General features: G+C 46.8%; 1 protein-coding gene across 8 annotated transcripts in view; it reads left to right on the top strand.

The window, feature by feature from the left end:
- LOC127031580 (sodium- and chloride-dependent betaine transporter-like) overlaps window positions 1–18,986 on the top strand; it is a 348,260-nt gene that overhangs the window by 63,320 nt on the left and 265,954 nt on the right. For 6 of the 8 annotated variants that reach the window (XM_050918540.1, XM_050918567.1, XM_050918556.1 and 3 more), the window contains one exon: window positions 8,063–12,628. In XM_050918540.1, the coding sequence (XP_050774497.1) occupies window positions 8,063–8,224 (162 nt within the window). In that variant the 3' untranslated portion in view covers window positions 8,225–12,628. Of the gene's footprint in view, window positions 1–8,062; window positions 12,629–18,986 lie in introns of those variants that run through there. The other 2 variants (XR_007768566.1, XR_007768568.1) reach the window with 2 other exon arrangements.

Genomic DNA, 18,986 nt, shown 5'->3' with positions numbered 1-18,986 from the left:
AGTGTAGCAAATGCCAATTTGAGGTGAATAGTCTCTTGGCCAGATTCTACTGGGTTTATGGTACTTTGTGCTATGGACTGGAGCAAAGTGGCTGGTGGATAACCAGGAATCTGGTTAATAATTGTTCTCTAAATTCAGCTGTCTTTGCTCTCTCTGTGAATTATCACTAATTCAGAATGGTAGTGTGCAGGCTGACTGGATAATGGTAATAGCATAATCTCTTGTTATAGCATTGAAAACCCTACTACCTGATTAGTAATTGGATATATTGGGTGGCACCTTTTTTTGTGTGTTCGCTCCCCCTGATGTTAGAACCTGGCTACACCACTGGGGAGGGGAGCTTGCTAGACCTGAGCAGCTGGGGCTTGGGTGAATTTTGTGACACGCCCCCCCCCCCGCCACCACCCTGCAGTCCCCACTCCTGCACCACGCTGGGCAAGGGGCAACCCCATCCCCAGTGAGGCTATGGTGAGCGGCAGCAGCAGGGGAGGCCACATGTGATGGCAACCCCCCTGCCCCCGGTAGCCACCATAGGGGAGGCGAGTGGGCTTTCTGGACCTGAGAGGGGCCCTAGGAGCATGTGCAGTGACTGGGGTGGGGGAGAGGAGGGGTCCCTCTCCTGGAGCTTACTGCTGCCAGTGGGAGGATGGGGGGGGTCCTCTCTGACCCTAGCCCTGGGGCAGCCTGTCTGCACCCCAAGTTCCTTATCCTCAGCCCTGCCCCACCCCAGAGCCTGTGCCCCCAGCATTCCAACCCTGAGCCCCAGTCCTGAGCACCCTCCTGCACTGTGAACCACTCATCCTCAGCCCCACCCCAGAGTCCTCCTGAGGGGAAAAACACACAACTTAAATTTGGTGGTCAGTTTAGAGTATCATAGAAGATTAGGTTTGGAAGGGACCTCAGGAGGTCATCTAGTCCAACCCCCTGCTCAAAGCAGGACCAGTTCCCAACTAAATCATCCCAGCCAGGGCTTTGCCAAGCCTGACCTTAAAAACCTCTAAGGAAGGAGATTCCACCACCTCCCTAGGTAACCCATTCCAGTGCTTCACCACTATCCTAGTGAAAAAGTGTTTCCTAATATCCAACCTAGACCTCCCCCACTGCAACTTGAGACCATTACTCTTTGTTCTGTCATCTGCCACCACTGAGAACAGTCTAGATCCATCCTCTTTGGAACCCCCTTTCAGGTAGCTGAAAGCATCTATCAAATTCCCCCTCATTCTTCTCTTCTGCAGACTAAACAATCCGTTCCCTCAGCCTCTCCTCTTAAGTCATGTGCTCCAGCCCCTTAATCATTTTTGTTGCCCTCTGCTGGACTCTTCCCAATTTGTCCACATCCTTCCTGTAGTGTGGGGCTCAAAACTGGACACAGTACTCCAGATGAGGCCTCACCAATGTCCAGTAGAGTGGAATGATCACATCCCTCGATCTGCTGGCAGTGTCCCTACTTATACAGCCGTTAGCCTTCTTGGCAACAAGGGCACACTGTTGACTCATATCCAGCTTCTCGTCCACTGTAACCCCTAGGTCCTTTTCCGCAGAACTGCTTCCTAGCCATTCGGTCCCTAGTCTGTAACAGTGAGTGGGATTCTTCCATCCTAAGTGCAGGACTCTGCACTTATCCTTGCTGAACCTCATCAGGTTTCTTTTGGCCCAATCCTCTAATTTGTCTAGGTCCCTCTGTATCCTATCCGTACCCTCCAGCGTATCTACCACTCCTCCCAGTTTAGTGTCATCTGCAAACTTGCTGAGAGTGCAGTCCACACCATCCTCCAGATCATTAATGAAGATATTGAACAAAACCAGCCCCAGGACCGACCCTTGGGGCACTCGGCCTGAAACCGGCTGCCAACTAGACATGGAGCCTTTGATCACTGCCCATTGAGCCTGACAATCTAGCCAGCTTTCTATCCACCTTACAGTCCATTCATCCAGCCCATATTTCTTTAACTTGCCGTCAAGAATACTGTGGGAGACAGTATCAAAAGCTTTGCTAAAGTCAAGGAATAACACATCCACTGCTTTCCCCTCATCCACAGAGCCAGTTATCTCCTCATAGAAGGCAATTAGGTTAGTCAGGCATGACTTGCCCTTGGTGAATCCATGCTGACTGTTCCTGATCACTTTCCTCTCCTCTAAGTGCTTCAAAATCGATTCCTTGAGGACCTGCTCCATGATTTTTCCAGGGACTGAGGTGAGGCTGACTGGCCTGTAGTTCCCTGGATCCTCCTCCTTCCCTTTTTTAAAGATGGGCACTACAGTAGCCTTTTTCCAGTCATCCGGGACCTCCCTCGTTCGCCATGAGTTTTCAAAGATAATAGCCAATGGCTCTGCAATCACATCCGCCAACTCCTTTAGCACCCTCAGATGCAGCGCATCCGGCCCCATAGACCTGTGCTGCTCAGGTTTTCTAAAAAAGCAGCAAAGCATCCTGTGGCACCTTATAGACTAACAGACATTTTGGAGCATGAGCTTTCGTGGGTGAATACCCACTTCTTCAGATGCATGTGGTGGAAATATCCAGGGGCAGGTATATATATGCTAGCAAGCAAGCTAGAGATAACGAGGTCAGTTCAGTCAGGGAGGATGAGGCCCTGTTCTAGCAGTTGAGGTGTGAAAACCAAGAGAGGAGAAACTGGTTCTGTAGTTGGCAAGCCATTCACAGTCTTTGTTCAATCCTGAGCTGATGGTGTCAAATTTGCAGATGAACTGAAGCTCAGCAGTTTCTCTTTGAAGTCTGGTCCTAAAGTTTTCTAAATAGTCCTGAACCACTTCTTTCTCCACAGAGGGCTAGTCACCTTCTCCCCATACTGTGCTGCCCCATGCAGCTGTCTGGGAGCTGACCTTGTTTGTGAAAACAGAGGCAAAAAAATCATTGAGTACATTAGCTTTTTCCACATCTTTGTCACTAGGTTGCCTCCCTCATTCAGTAAGGGGCCCACACTTTCCTTGACTTTCTTCTTGTTGCTAACATACCTGAAGAAACTCTTCTTGTTACTCTTAACATCTCTTGCTAGCTGCAACTCCAAGTGTAATTTGGCATTCCTGATTTCACTCCTGCATGCCTGAGCAATATTTTTATATTCCTCCCTGGTCATTTGTCCAATCTTCCACTTCTTGTAAGCTTCTATTTTGCATTTAAGATCAGCAAGGATTTCACTGTTAAGCCAAGCTTTTCGCCTGCCATATTTACTATTCTTTCTACACATCAGGATGTTTTTTTGCTGCAGCCTCAATAAGGATTCTTTAAAATACAGCCAGCTCTCCTGGACTCCTTTCCCCCTCATGTTATTCTCCCAGGGGATCCTGCCCATCAGTTCCCTGAGGGAGTCAAAGTCTGCTTTTCTGAAGTTCAGGGTCCGTATTCTGCTGCTCTCCTTTCTTCCTTGTGTCAGGATCCTGAACTCAACCATCTCATGGTCACTGCCTCCCAGGTTCCCATCCACTTTTGCTTCCCCTACTAACTAGTATCATTGTGTTTAGCACAATACTTGATTATTTTACACCCTTTAAAGTATATAACTAGTCGTATACAGGTGTTACAAAGTGGGAATGTTCTTAATGTTTTCTCTGAATACTGTGTGGGTGCCTCAGTTTCCCCTATGCATTTCTTAACAATCTAGATGGTGGGATAAGGTGGTGTGATTGTTGTAGAGCCCTAGAGGGCCAGTGTGATGCTGTCTGCACAGAGAATGGCCGAAACCCTGTCTCCGGGCAACTGGTGGCCTGGGCCGCTCTCCTGCAAGTTGCCAACTGAAGATGTTGGAGAACAAAGAGTTCATGTGGCCTCCTAATGCCTGGAAAAGAGACAAAGGCCAGAGGAGGGAGTGTTAGTGCCTGTGCGGACTTCTGGGAAATGCATAGTGTGGAAGGGGATGCTGGAATGCTCTGGAACCACTCCTTCAAAGCCAGTCAGGACTCTGGGGGAGCCTCCTCTCTCTGAATATACTGTCTCCAGGGCAAGAAGCTTACACCTTCCTGGATCTGACCTCAGAGCATTCAGCATGCCCTTCCACACCGTGCACTTTCTGCAGTGAGTCCACCCAGGTGGGGTCCTGGGGCAGCCAGAGGTCTCTGCACCCCAACTCTGCAGTCAGACATGACTCTCAGCCAGCCGGTAAAACAGAAGGTTTATTAGATGACAGGATCACAGTCTAGAACAGAGCTTGTAGATACAGAAAACAGGACCCCTCAATCAGGTCCATCTTGAGGGGTGGGGAGCCCAGACCCAAGTTCTGGGCCTCTCCCCATTTCTCCAGCCAGCTCCAAACTGACACTCCCTCCTCTGGCCTTTGTGTCTCTTCCGGACAAGGAGGCCACCTGATCTCTTTGTCCCCAGCACCTTCAGTTGGCACCTTGCAGAAGAAGCTGAGGCACCCACACAGTATTCAGAGAAAACATTAAGAACATTCCCACAAAATATAATACTGTATATTGAAGCAGGAAAGTGCTATTTCCGACTTTCCACTTTTAATTGACGCTTGTAATCTTGTGGCGCCGACATGTTGTAGATTCATTTTATCCCAGCAATAAATTCTTGATTTGTAGGACCACTAATAATCAACAATGGATTTCTCTGATAGTGATATTGTGCAATAAAGAGAAACTTAAATGCTTACGGCTTCCTGTCCATGTTTACACTATTTAATAATATATATATATCGGCTTACAGGGCGGGAGTAGTGGGGAGGCATCACCATTTTGGGCACCACCAAAAATTATACAAACCTGCTCCCTATGGTTGCAGAATAGTTCTTTTACTGCTGTCTCGTTCTTATTGCTTTCTCTTCTTTAATTTTTTCCTCTATTCAGCTAGCTTCCATGTATTTGGTTGGAGCCATTCTTCTTTCTTAGATAGTCTCACCCCACATGGTAGTCCTGGATGCATTATCACTTGCTTCTTTGAAAAACTCCCATTGTTTTTCTGTCATCCATCTGTGTCTTTAACTCTTCAAATCTATTGCTAAATTGCATCTTGAAATGTGCCTTCACTGTTAGATCTTCTAACTTTCTAGTATCTACTGTTGTTGGTTGTGTTTTTTTAGTTTTATTTTAATTGTCCCAATAACAAGATGATGGTCACTTCTGATACTAGCACTCCTATACAGCCTGGTGTTCAGCTGTGATCTTCTCTAGCACCTGCTAAAGACAACATGATCAAGCTGTTTCTGGGTGAAGCCATCATTTCATCTCCACGTCAGTTTGTCTTTCCTTGTGTGAAAATGCATAGACTGCATAGGACACAGAATTATAAAAACATTTTCCATTGTCAGTCTGTTCTAATATGCCATTTCTGCCCATAATGTGCTCAGATCCAGTATTAGCATCGCCAACCTGTGTATTTAGATCTCCCATAGAGATAACAATATCATATTTATTGATCTTGCCAAGGACGCTCTGCACCTTTAATAGAAACAATCTTTGCCTTGTTCATCGCAATCATTTGTTAGGTGCATAACACTGAACAAGTGTGACTTTTGCTTGGTTTGTCATAAAGCGAGCGGTCAGTATTCTTGAATGTGCAGATACTCATTCCTTCAGTGCTGTAGTAGCTTCCTCGCTAAGCTTAACCTTCCCAATGTTTATCATCTTCTCTTCAATCATGCCTTCCAATGATAATTAGATGGGTCCAGTCCACCTCATCTCAGTCAGTCCAAGTATACTTAGGCCAAAGATTTTCATTTCTCTGATAACTTGTGTCAGTCTGCCTGTGCTCTGAAGTGATCTACCATTCCAACTCCCAATTCTTGACTTAGTTTTAGCTGTGAAAATACCCCATTTCAGATTAACAACTTCCTTGCGGATTTGATTATCCAGCATCAGAATATCAGATGGATTTGCTGGTTGATAAGTACTATTTTGTCTTACATCCAGCACATCATGGTTCTCCACAGTTGATATTTGTATTTGCAAATCTGTGACAGATTCATCTTGTCTCTGGGATGTTTCTCTAACAGAGAACGTTTTTGTGAGACCAGTGGACTGCCTTTAATTTGGCTCCTACCCTTTGACCTTCTGTCTTAGATGACCTTACCAGGAGTTCTACACCTGCCAACATAGCTCTCAGGGTACCTGGAGCACACAAGCATATGCACCATATCAAGGTGCAGTCCCTGGGGAAACTATAGCTGTCCTCACACTGGAGGGGTGGTTATTGAATTAACAAGACTGATATAATTAAAGTGGTAAAACTTGTGTGTAGACAAGACTTCAGCTACTTAGTCTACAGCACAACCAGCTTACACAGCTGAAAGAAGTTAAACTGTCTGCAATTAAAGGTAGATGGGGGCGTTTGTGACTTAACTTTCCCAGCTGTAAAATGGGAATGATACTTATCCACCTTTTGGTACGCGTTTTGAGATCTACAGCCAAAAAGTTCCTATAGGTGCCAAATATTTTATTATGATGCTTTAGTGCTAATTTATAGTGTGCTCAAGTGACTGATTTAGTCAAGTACAGATAAGGGACTGTTGTGTTTACCTCTCACTTTATATAATGTCAGACATAACTTCCATGGACTTTTTAACTGCCTCTTTATAAAGAAACTTCCAAGCATATGGATTGGAAATGCAGGAAGAGGTCTGTCCATCCCCCGCCCCCGCCCCTCACACACACACAGAAAAATCCTCAATGAATATTTGTTCTGATTTTGAAACGAAGTCTCCCTGACTGTGCTTGTGCCCCTCTTTCGTTCACTGCCTATGACTATTTTAAGCAATGCATATACTGGCAGCAAAGCTCCAAGGAACAGCATGCTGTATTTAAAGTGAATATTGCAGTATATTCATGGAAAGCACATTTCTAATTGGTAATTGTGACTATTCACACCAGCAAGCTGACTCCCAGAATTCCACTGGGCCAATCAGGAAACACAAACATTGTTACCTTATGTGTACAGTTAAAAACAGCTCAAATTCCAAACATGGAATCACAAACAAGCTACTGGCCAAGAACTATGCCAGAAATTACTAGATGAATATTTTTTAATAAATTAGAGAAAACAATCTGTTGGCAGACAATTCACAAACAGAAAGCGAAAGTGTCAAAATTAATTATATAAATGAGTTAATTGCTCAGCCCTGTTTGTGATACGGTCTGTAATCATGTGATCAGATGAGTGGTGTGTGCTGAGCCAGACAGTCTGAGTAGAAAGACACATGTAGCTATGAATATCAATGTCTGTTAGAGAAGTGTTTTGATGCTCAATGAGTCTGAGAACCACTTTGTGGTAGTCCCAGGGAGTGCAGGGTCTTAGGAGGGTATAGGGTATGAGACGAATGCTAGAAACATGGAGGGGGGGAAATCTGTAGGTAAAAGTATCTCTCTCTATGGCACTGCTCTATGGGTCGGTGTGTGCAGTGGGATAATAATATTACCTAGCGTTTTCCAACCAATGATCACAAAGCATGGCACAGCCTCCAATGAAAGCCTCCCAGGACCCCTGTAAGGAGGGCAGTATTAGTAACCCTGTTTTACAGTTGATGACATGGGTACAAAGAGCTGAAGATGCTGATTTTTCTATTGACGTGAACTGGATCTGTGACTGAGCAGAAGTTTTTTATTATTAGCCCTCCGAATTGGATAAGTTCAGAGGAGCCACAACTCCCATGAAGTCAGCGGAAGGTGTAACTGCTCAGCACCACAGACAAATTAAGTCACAAGGGGCTTGTCTGAGGCCACTGGAGATGTGAGGCAGAACCAGGAATAGAACCTTTGTGTACTGATTCCCACTCCTGTGCCTTAAACAGAAGACCGTCCCTCCTCCCATAAATACATCTCTAGTGTGCCTTGTGATACATGTGTCCCAAAATGTAAACAAATAGAAACATTGTAAGCCTGGAGGTTGAATAATCATGGATGAGAACTGGCTAAAGATCAGAAAAGTTAAGAGTGTGTGTGTGAATGTGTTTGTGTGAAGACTGAGGAGAGGAATGGAAAGTGGAGAGGATTAGTTCTCTGAAATGCCTTTGCCCACAACAATTACTGTGGATTGCTATTGGGTGTCAGTTTGTTTACCAGTTTAATTAACAGAGATTCCGTCTGTCTGCCTGTCTCTCTGCAGAGGCTAAAGCAACTCACTTCCCCAGCGGAGGACTTGCCTCAGCCAAAGAAGCAACGGGCTAGCGTGTCTGAACCATTGGAGAGCCCCAAAGCAGAATACAGGATCTCATCCCCATCAGCCAAGGAAGTGCTCATAATCACAGAGAAGGAAACCCACTTGTAAAGCATATGGGAATGGATTTCGCCTTTGCGTTCTGGAGTGATTCCCCCTCTTTATCCTGAGGTAGCTTCTCTTCACACCTGGGACAATGCACTCTTCATTTCTCCCCTGCACACCTGAGGCAGAGCCATCCTAGTCAGTGACTCTGGGACATCCTTCTCCCTCCCCAAGTTTATCAGGTAGTTGACTATACAGACTTGGGACGGCAGTTCTTTTAACACCCCTGAGACAGCTCTCTCCTTCTGCACCTGGGGAAGAGCAGTGTGACTTCACCAGAGGCACTTTAGAGCCCTGACACTGAAAAAAGGAACAATAGATATAAAATAATGGGGAAAGGGAATTGCAAAGAGTAGAGAGGTTGAGAAGTAAAGTCAGGAAGGTAAAGGCACAAAATGAGTGGGTGTGAGCAAAAGGAACAAGTTAAATGGTTTATAAGTACATAAAAAGCAGGAGGCTGACAAAGGAAAGTGCACAGGTAGGTCACCTACATACCAGGGAGAGAGAGCCCATCACATACTAAAGAGGCTGCAGTGCTGAGTAGCTCTTTGGCTTCAGCTGTCACTCTAAGGGTGAGTGACAAGATACTTAACATAATCATAGTTAATGAGGAAAGAGAGAGACCAGACTCAGGATGGAACAGGCTGAAGGATATCTGGGTAACTTGCACTAATTCAAATCAATATGCGCCAGTGAAATTCATCCTAAAGAGCATGAGGCTAGCAGAGAGCTGGCGATCCTTTTGGGGAGAACCTGGAGTGCAGGGGAGGTCCCACAATACTGGTCAAGAGTAAACATAGCACACAGGGGCCAAAAGGGGCTCCAGGAATTACACACGAGAAAGCTTAACTGCATTGCCTGCAGCTGGCTAGAAGAATCAACAGAGATGTCAATAGGCCTGTTTCCCTGCTACGCTGCACTTTGTGGTGTCATTTACACCAGGGCAAGTGATACCACATCAGAATGGTGCTTTTTACACCACTTTGCCCTGGTGTAAATGACTGCACATAGTGCAATCAGGCTCAAAACCTGAGCGCCTCCAGGCAAATACATGATAAATAGTAAGGCAACGAATAGCCAAGATGAGTTAATCAGAAAAAAGTAATGCCAAGGTATCTTAATCTCTTTCTTTGACAGGATAATGCCCAAAAGAAATGCAGAGACAGGGCCGTCCTTAGGATTTATGGGGTCCTACGCAGTATTATTAAACTGGTGCCCCTATGCCTGACTTGGGGCACAGCCACCACCCCGGCCCGCGGACACCCAGAACCACACCCTCTCCCCATTGCTGATACACACCGAGCTTCATACGCAGCAGATGCTGCAGCAGCCCGTGCTTGCAGCCTCGGGGGGAGGGATGAGGCAGCAAAGGATACCAAGTGGCCCAGGCTGCCTCATGGTGGCGGACAGGCAGTTTCCTGCCCTGTACACTCTCTCTTACACAGAATGTGCCGCGCCGGTCGGCTCTGTGAATACGGACCCTGCCTAAGGAGACTGCAGCACATGCTGGGTGTGTGGGAACCGACCCTCTCTTACTGCTGTCCTGGTGATGCCCCAAATTTTTGGGTGCCCTACGCAGTCACATATGCCTCAGGATGGCCCTGAGGAGACTGGAGGTATTTCAACTTGAATAAGGCATTAGATAGAGTTTCACATGACAGTCTCCTATGGAGACTATAATAATAATAATAATTAATAGGAGATATACCTATCTCCTAGAACTGGAAGGGACCTTGGAAGCATCAAGTCCAGCCCCCTGCCTTCACTAGCAGGGCCAAGTACTGATTTTGCCCCAGATCCCTAAGTGGCCCCTTCAAGTATTGAGCTTATAACCCTGGGTTTAGCAGGCCAATGCTCAAACCACTGAGCTATCCCTTCCCCTTGACTGAATTAAAATGGAACAACTATAAACTGAAATGCCAAAAACTACATCAATGTATATCAAAGCTGCACAGTTTTAACTTCAGCTTTTCCTGTGATTGTAAGGGCCCATCAGCCATATCACCTCAGCTCCATGGCACGTATATTGGTACATAGACTGTGTGACATAATAGCAGCCTACTGAACTGAAGCACACACTGAACCAGAAAAAGAAGAGGAGCAAATACTACACACTGTGGGACTGGTTCTCCATTGCACTGCACTTTGTGAGTATGTCTACACTGCAGCTGGGAGCTCACAGCCCATGGGGAGAGACCTGGTGTTGGTGGGGGTGAAAGTAGTGTGCTAAAAATAGCAGTGTGGTCATTGCTGTGCTGGCGGAGGCTCAGGCTAGCCAGCCCAGCTTGGATCCTGTTTCATTCCTGTCCAAGCATGGCTGGCTAGCCTGAGTCTCTGCCTATGCAGCAAGATCCACACTGCGATTTTTAATGCTCTAACTTGAGTCCCACTAGCGTGAGGTCTGCCTGGGAGGTTCACTCCCAGCAACAATGTAGACATAAGGAGGAGGAAAAGAGGAGACTAAGGGGGGATATGATAGAGGTATATAAAATCATGAGTGATGTAAAGAAAGTGGATAAGGAAAAGTTATTTACTTATTCCCATAATACAAGAACTAGGGGTCACCAAATGAAATTAATAGGCAGCAGGTTTAAAACAAATAAAAGGAAGTTCTTTTTCACACAGCGCATAGTCAACTTGTGGAACTCCTTACCTGAGGAGGTTGTGAAGGCTGGGACTATAACAATATTTAAAAGGGAACTGGATAAATTCATGGTGGCTAAGTCCATAAATGGCTTTTAGCCAGGAAGGGTAAAGAATGGTGTCCCTAGCCTCTGTTTGTCAGAGGGTGGAGATGGATGGCAGCAGAGAGGCACTTGATCATTGCCTGTTAGCTTCACTTCCTCTGGGGCACCTGGCATTGGCCACGGTCGGTAGACAGATACTGGGCTAGATGGACCTTTATTCTGACCCGGTACGGCTGTTCTTATGTTCTTATAACCTGGGTGGTCATTGACACCTGTGCTGAGTGGGCGTAAAACACTAACACTGAGGAACGTGAGTGGAAAATCCATGTCTCTTGTGTGCAATACAGTAGTATTTAGATTGCTGTTGAGGGATTAGCTTTTGCTCTTCTTGTGAATGTCACTGTGCAGGTTTATTGCTGAATTAGCACAGTTTTTTGTGTTTAGTTTCCTTTCCTTTAAAAAAAAGAAAGAAAGAAAGAAAGAGATTGCTGGTGCAAGTAATATTTAAATGGCCCCAGTTAAGTGTCAACATTCACACTTCATGGAAGTGAATGGTTGAAAGATGGGAAATTTGGTTGGAGACAATTTTTGGCGAGTCTGGGTGGATAGCAGGCCAGCGTCGCATCTGGTTCATTGCAAAAGTGCAGCCATCGCAAAGAAAACAGTTTTTTTTTTAAAAAGAAACTTTAGAATGAGCAGAAGGCAACAAAGTTGTGGAATGGCCTGAAAATTATGAGATGAATTGTTTCCTGTGTTCATTATTTTCTCCTTCCCTTGTGTTAATACTGATGTGGCTTTTACTTGGAGGGTTGCTGTGTGAGTTTCAATAAGACAAACGTTGCCTCAGACAATGTTCCTCCTACAGATTGCCCTAGCAACAGCCTGAATGCAGCAGCTGTGGCCAGCCTGGAAGTCTGTGCAAATGTGCAATGTAAAGGCAGCAGAGCTTTATAAGACTGCTAAAATTTGAGCAGATGCCCACTGAGCATGCTCAGAAGTGAACTTTTCAATTGCTTATAACTGCTCTATAATTTCCACTACAACCTCTCTCCCGCTCCCGCCCCAAGAGGAGCACAAGTGCTCACAGGATTAGGCCGATTTTGTTTTTTAATTCCAAGTTTTAGGCTTCAGCAGTTTTTCTCGCATCCTTGCTCAAAAAAGTGTGGTACAGTGTTAGAGGGGGAGTGTGTATTTTAATCTCTCTCCAGTAATTCAAGTGGCAGAAGGAGAAGGTTGGTTTTGTAGCTCAGGCACTGGAGTAAGACTCAGGCTATTGGAGTTCACTTCCAGGCTGTGACACAGACTCCTGTGTCCAGGGGCAAGTCACTTAAAGTTTCTGTGCTTCATTTTGTAAAATACTAGAGATAATAATACTTACAACCTCCCTGATACATTGGGAGGATAAATTCATTCGTGTTTGTGAGGTGCTCAGATCTGATGGTGAGGGGGCTGTAGAAACACTTCATAAATGATAATCTTTGCACAGAGGCTAAGGGTCAGTTTCTGATCTGAGACTTGTTGGCATAAGTGTGGGGCTGTATTAACAAAAATATCACCTACAAGGAAATAATTTTCCTCTACTCACCAGTAGGTGGACCTTGGTGCATCACTTTTATATTCAAGCAGCTCCAGTTTAAGAAATTAGAAGCTGAAATGAAAATCGTGAAAATGATCTCTCTTGTGTTCAAATAAAATTTTGATTTTTTTGTATTAAAACCAAAAAGTGTTCAGTTTTTCCTTTTCCTCTTTTCTTCCTTTTTCACCCTTTGTTTCTTTTCCCCTCCTCCCCTTCCAGTGGCAAAATGGAAAAAAGGGATTGTAGCAGGGTGCTGATGCAAAGACACCTAATTAGCCCCTGCTCAGCCAGCCCCAATCAGGGGAAATAGATTGGGGCTGGGGAGATGTCTGGTGTCTGGCCTCTAGAACTAGCTGCACCTGTGAGCCAGAGGATTCAAAGGCTATAAAGGCTGGCTGGCAGCTAGAAGAGAAGAGGAGATGGTAAGGCCTTCTCTGTATAGAGTATATCACTGATGGTGGGAGAACATGTATAAATAAAGCCATGGATGCTGCAGAAGGAGAAGCTTCTCTGTGTTTTATTGGAGCAGCTAGTGGGCCCCAGGAAGAGGGGCAGGCAGAGGACCTGTTACAGGGAGGAAAGGAGGTGAAAAGAGGGGTTGAGAGAGAAACTGAAAAGCCAAACACCATAAATTTTTGCTTAAAAAAATTCACCATTTTCAAGAAATAAATAAACAAAACAAAAACAGTTCTAAAAATCAAACCAACCCAACTTCTAAACGAGAATGTTAGTGAAATTTTCAAAAGTCTTGTAGATGTTTTGTTGGTTTGTTTTTGTTTTGTGACCAGCTCTACTTTGTGGCAGTGCTGGAAGGAGTTAACACCATTTTCCCCTGCCCCACCCCTGAATTAGTAGAGGTGGGTACTGAATCAGAAAAGGAGATGGGCTTTTATAGGATTGGAAAAACTTCCCTCAGCTGGAATCCTTGCTGCAATGAAGTGGGGGATTTTCTTGGGTTTTTTTTGTGGTTTTCCAGTGGGTTGCATGGAGAGGGAGTTTGCTGTTACAGAGGACCGGAGTGGGAACTTGGGACCCCAGCTGATAGCCTGGAGGACAGATACCCCATTCTAGTGGTGGTAGATTTTGCTACTCGCTAGCCCAAGGCAGTGGCCTTGTCCTCTAGTGAGGCAGACACCGTGGTAGATGCACTGCTGACCATCTTCAGCAGAGTGGGGCTCCCCAAGGAGGTCTTTACAGACCAGAGGTCTAAATTCATGTCAACCCTGCTCCAGTGCTTGTGGGAGAAGTGTGTTGTCTGACAAACCTGGGCCTCAGCATACCACCCTCAGTCCAATGGGCTGATGGAGAGGCTCAATGGGACCCTAAAGATGATGCTGAGAACCTTTTTTGGACCAGCACCTGCAGGACTGGGATAAGTTTTTACTCCATCTGCTGTTTGCCTACAGGGAAGTGCCCCAGATGTCTACAAGGTTTTCCCCTTTCGAGTTGCTGTATGGGAGAAGAGTGAGGGGACCCCTTGACTTGATGAGGGCCGAGTGGGAAGGGAAGGCCTCTCCTGATGGAGAATCAATGATGGAGTATGTACTGTGTTTCTGGGAAAAGCTCATGGAGCTCATAGGCTTGGCCAGGGAAAACCTAGCAAGGGCACAGAAGAAGCAGAATGTCATACGACTGCTCAGTATGTGCCTGCTTATATGCTACTGGAAACCATGTGATGCTCCTCATCCCTGTGAGGAAGAACAAGCTGCCTGGGACAGCCGCTTCAAAGTCATTAGACAGATAAATGAGGTGAACTATGTAGTGGAACTGTCCAACAAGGCACACAGCCACCGGGTGTATCGTGTCAAAGTTAGACTCAGGACTCAGTTTGTCAGACCACTCTTTTATTAGCACAGTGCTCTGCTAATAACACCCAGATAATGTGAGCACCATGCAAGACACAAACTCTTATTTATACAGATAAAAAGGCGTGAACTTAACAAGATAATAAAGGAAGCAGAATCTGATAAGTTTACCTGGGCTAGACATGCATATCTTATTTCCTTACTAACTGTTACTGATCTTCTGTTAATGCTTCACCATTAGCTTAAGTGGACTCATTGTTTATGCCTTAATATTTCTTTCCCTGACACCTGTATTTCAACATTTTTTATTTCTGCTTAAAGGTACATACAGCATTTCTTTAATCCATTCTTACTTTTACAAAATAATTCATTCTACTTTCACACGTGTCAACATGATGAAATCGTACTGGGACAGGGAGAATTTCATGCTGGCTGTGTGCGGGCAGTGGGAGGAGAAGGGAGAGGATCCTCTGGTGGGACTTGTGAAAGTAGAATGAATTATATTGTGAAAATAGAAAAGATTAAAGAAATGCTGTCTGTACCTTTAAGCAAAACTGTTGGAATGCTGCAATCCAGGTGTCAGGAATAGACATTCACATAAACAATTGCACCATTTAAGGGCAATTGGTGAAATATTAGCCTTAGATGATAAGAGTTAGAAAGGAAATAGGATATGCATGCTATTATGCCCCTGGTGAATTTTACTGTTTTGCTTTCTTTGTCCCTTTGTCTAATTCCCGCTCTTTTATCTGTATAAATAAGACTATTTGGGTCTTGCATGGCCATTCACATTATCTGGGTGTTATTGGCAGAGCGCTGCGCTAATAAAACAGAGTGGTCTGACAAATTGTGAGTCCTGATTCTAACTTTGACAGACTCCTCCCTGAGGCTGGGGTTGACCCCTCACTGAAATCAATTCCCCTCTCAGACAAGCTAACCCCTGCCCAGCAGGCAGAGATCAGAGAGGTGCTACATTCATACCGGCTGCTGTTCTCCAACTGTCCTGGGCTCACTAACCTGGCTGTCCACTGGGTGGAGACAGGAGCCAACCCTCCCATCAGGTGTTCCCCATTCAGAGTCACTGGGAAAACAGCCCTGGACCTGGAGAGAGAGGTCAGGGACATGCTGGATTTAGGGGTGATCCAGCCCTTGGGCCTCACCCGTGGTGCCGATCCCCAAGAAAGATGGGTTGATCTGGTTTTGTATGGACTATTGGAAGCTCAATGCCATCACCATGTCTGAGGCCTACCCCATGCCTAGGACCGATGAGATCCTAGATAAGTTGGGGGGCACCCAGTACCTCACTACCATGGATCTTACCAAAGGCTACTGGCAGGTGCCTTTGGACCTGGAGGCCAGGGCAAAGTCTGCCTTAACCACCCCTATAGGGCTCTTCCAGTTCCTGGTCCTGCTTTGTGGCCTCGAGGGCACCAGCCACCTTCCAGTGCCTGATGGATCAGTTGCTAAGGGGGATGGAGGACTTTGCTCTGGTGTACATTGACGATATCTGTGTCTTTAGCCAGACCTGGAAGGAACATGTGTCCCAGGTGAAGAAGGTGCTGGGTCAGCTCCAAGATGCAGGACTGACCATAAAAGTTGAAAAGTGCAAGGTGGGGATGGCAGAGGTTTCATACCTGGGCCACAAGGTGGGGGGCAGCCACCTGAAGCCGGAGCTGGCCGAAGTGGAAGTAATCAAGGATTGGCCCGCTCCCCAGACTAAGAAGCAGGTCCAGGCTTTCATTGGGATGGCAGGGTACTACCAGAGGTTTGGCCCCACTTTAGCTCCCTAGCAGCTCTCCTCATTGAGCTTTGTTGGAAGGGGAAGCCGGGCAAGGTGGTCTGGACCAAGCAGTGCCAGAGGGCTCTCTGTGCGCTGAAGGGGGCACTTATCCAAGGCCTGGTGCTGGTAAACCCGGACTGTAACAAACCCTTCCTTGTGTTCAAACGTCAGACACAGGGCTGGGTGTGGTGCTGATGCAAACTGATACTAAGGAGGAGACACACCCCATTGTGTACATGAGCAAGAAGCTGCTGCTGCCTGGGAGCAACACTATGCAGCCATAGAGAAGGAATGCCTGGCCGTGGTGTGGGCCCTTAAACTGCATCCATATCTATTTGGGCAGTGCTTCACTGTGTAAACTGACCATTCACCCCTGACATGGCTACATCAAATGAAAGGGGCTAATGCCAAGCTGCTGAGATGGAGCTGCTTTCTCCAGGATTATGACATGGAGGTGGTACATGTGAGGGGGAGTGTCAATGTTATAGCCGATACTTTATCACGGGGCGGGGGTCCTGAACTTCCCCAGGTCACTGGCTGTGACCCTGCTCCATTCAGCCTCGAAGGGGGCAGAGATGTGATGAAATGGGGGATTTTCTTGTTGGTTGGTGTTTTTGTGGTTTTCCAGTGGGTTGCATAGAGAGGGAGTTTGTTGTTACAGAGGACCGGAGAGGGAACTTGTGACCCCAGCTGATGGCCTGGAGGACGGATACCCCAGCGACTGATGACCTGGAGACCCAGCTCAAGGGTCTCAGCTGGTTCTGGCCAGTGAGAAGACAATAGGCTGTGAAGAGAATACCCCAGTGACCTAGCCAGCTGGTTGCAGGGCTGAGAGGAGAGGAGGCCCAGGCAACCCTGTTTATGATCCTGTTTACCTGGAGAGAAGACAATGGACAGAGGCGGGGCTTGGGGCCAGTGATCTCAGATGCCCAGCTGGGAAGCAGGGGGGCTCTGGGCTGGAGAGAGGGAGCAGGCAGAGCCCACTGGGATGCAGGGGAGACTGGGATGTGTTGTGCTGAGGGAGGCCAGGCCTGAGGCCCTGAGAGTTTCCTATGTTGTGTTCAATGCTCAATAAACCCTCCTGTTTTATGCTGGCTGACAGTCACTCTGGTCTAGAGAATAGGATTGCATCAACCCCTTTGGGGGGGGGTGGCCCTGGGGTTCCAGAGCGAGTGGACTCCCTGAGGGAGCCCATGGCGAGAGACAGACATGCTAAGGCTCAGAGGTGCGGCTCCAGGAGGTGGGGGGGACTAACCCCGAAAGAGAGAGGACCCCCAGGAAAAGGTCTGTCTCATTGAAAGGGGCATCCCCCACAGACTGCACGGGGCCAAGAGTGGGCACAATCTGTGAGTCCGTGACACTCGCACACTCATCTGTTCATGGGACATCTGTTATGAGGTTACATCTGGGATCTTGTCTTCCCCACAAGAAAAAGGTTTGTTCTTAACTTGAGTGAACTAAGTCAAGGTAAAATCCTAGTGTGGACAAAGAAGTCTGTGGTATTCCCATGAGCTAGCAGGTTAAGTTAAAAACTAACCTCCCCCATAGTCTTTACTTAGACCTGCTGACTCATGTGAAAACTATGAACTGGTTTGCGTTCACTAGGCTATTACATTCACTAGGCTAGTTATCACCTGTTAGCTAACTTAAGTTAGCACTCCTTTCTTCCTACTGTAAAGATGGAACTTGTAAGTCTAAGGACCCAGCTAACAGGGTATTCTGTAGCAGAAGGCAAGAATCCATTGGCAGGGGCAGCAGAGGGAGAAGTGGGCACTGCTATACATTTGACATGTCCTCTGCTGAATGTAGGGAGTTCTGGGTCCATCAGCACAAATTACAATGCTCTGTCAGAGGGGACCATGGGAAGAGAGGAACCTAGTGACAGAGCAGGCTGTTTGGTAGGGATCCACCTGCCAGGAGGCTGGCTACTCCTCATTTCCATCCAGTTACTCCAGAAGTGCTGGGGAAAGGGCCCCAAATTTTGGAGTTGGGGAGGGTGGGGTGTGTGTTAGCAGTAAGTTTCCCTCCTTAAAAGTTGGTTTACAGCACTTGTATGCACAGAATATGCCCCCATGTGCAATATTTGTACTTGTTTTTCATAGACTTGTGTATGTAACCCTTCTGCTCCTCTGAGTTGGCAGCAACAAGGGCCGGGTTCAGTATCGAGGGGTTCCGTTTCAGTAACACAATGCATAACCGGCTCGAGCCCCCACCCAGTGACCTGGGACACTCACATACCACACCCCCCTGGGCGCCTCTAGGAGGCAATACTTCCCCTCTCGCAAGCACAGAGTCTGAGTGTAGCAAAATCTTTTTAATAAAGGAAGAAATCAATGCAGCATCTCATTGGAGAAACACCACAAACTGGGTTATAACACAAACCATAAACAAAAACCCACCTCCAAGTACGTTTGGCAATGTCCTTTTTCCCCTTAGGGTTTTAAGTCCAATCACCCCAAAGTCCAACAACCCAAAAGTCTCTGGTCAATGCCACCCCAGATTCGAGAGTTTATCTGTAGAGGTCCCTCCCCCCAGCCTGGGTAGAAAGGGGCACCTTACGTGGTCCGGAGCCAACTGTCCTGCCTCTCTGTGGGTTCTGCTTCCGCCTTCTCCACGAACTGCTCCGCTTTACCAGCCGCTCCACTCTGCTCCTCCAACCATCCTCAGAAACTGCTCCGCTCCACCAGCTGCTCTGCTCCATGAGCTGCTCCAGTTCGCTCTGCAAACTGCTCAGCTCCACTCGCTCTGTGGGCCGCTCCACCCGTCCGACAGCTACTCCACTCTGTCAGCCGCTCCGCTGCCACCAGCTGTCCTGTGATCCACTCCAGCCGTCCCCGCAACTGCTCCACTCCGCCAGCTGCTCTGTTCCACAGTATAGCTTCAGGCTCCCCTACTAGTTAGCACAGTACTCAGTGCTCTC

Source organism: Gopherus flavomarginatus, chromosome 1 (assembly GCF_025201925.1).
Source record: "Gopherus flavomarginatus isolate rGopFla2 chromosome 1, rGopFla2.mat.asm, whole genome shotgun sequence".
In the NCBI taxonomy this organism is placed as follows: Eukaryota; Metazoa; Chordata; order Testudines; family Testudinidae; genus Gopherus; species Gopherus flavomarginatus.
This window is presented reverse-complemented; position numbering and strand designations above follow the sequence as displayed.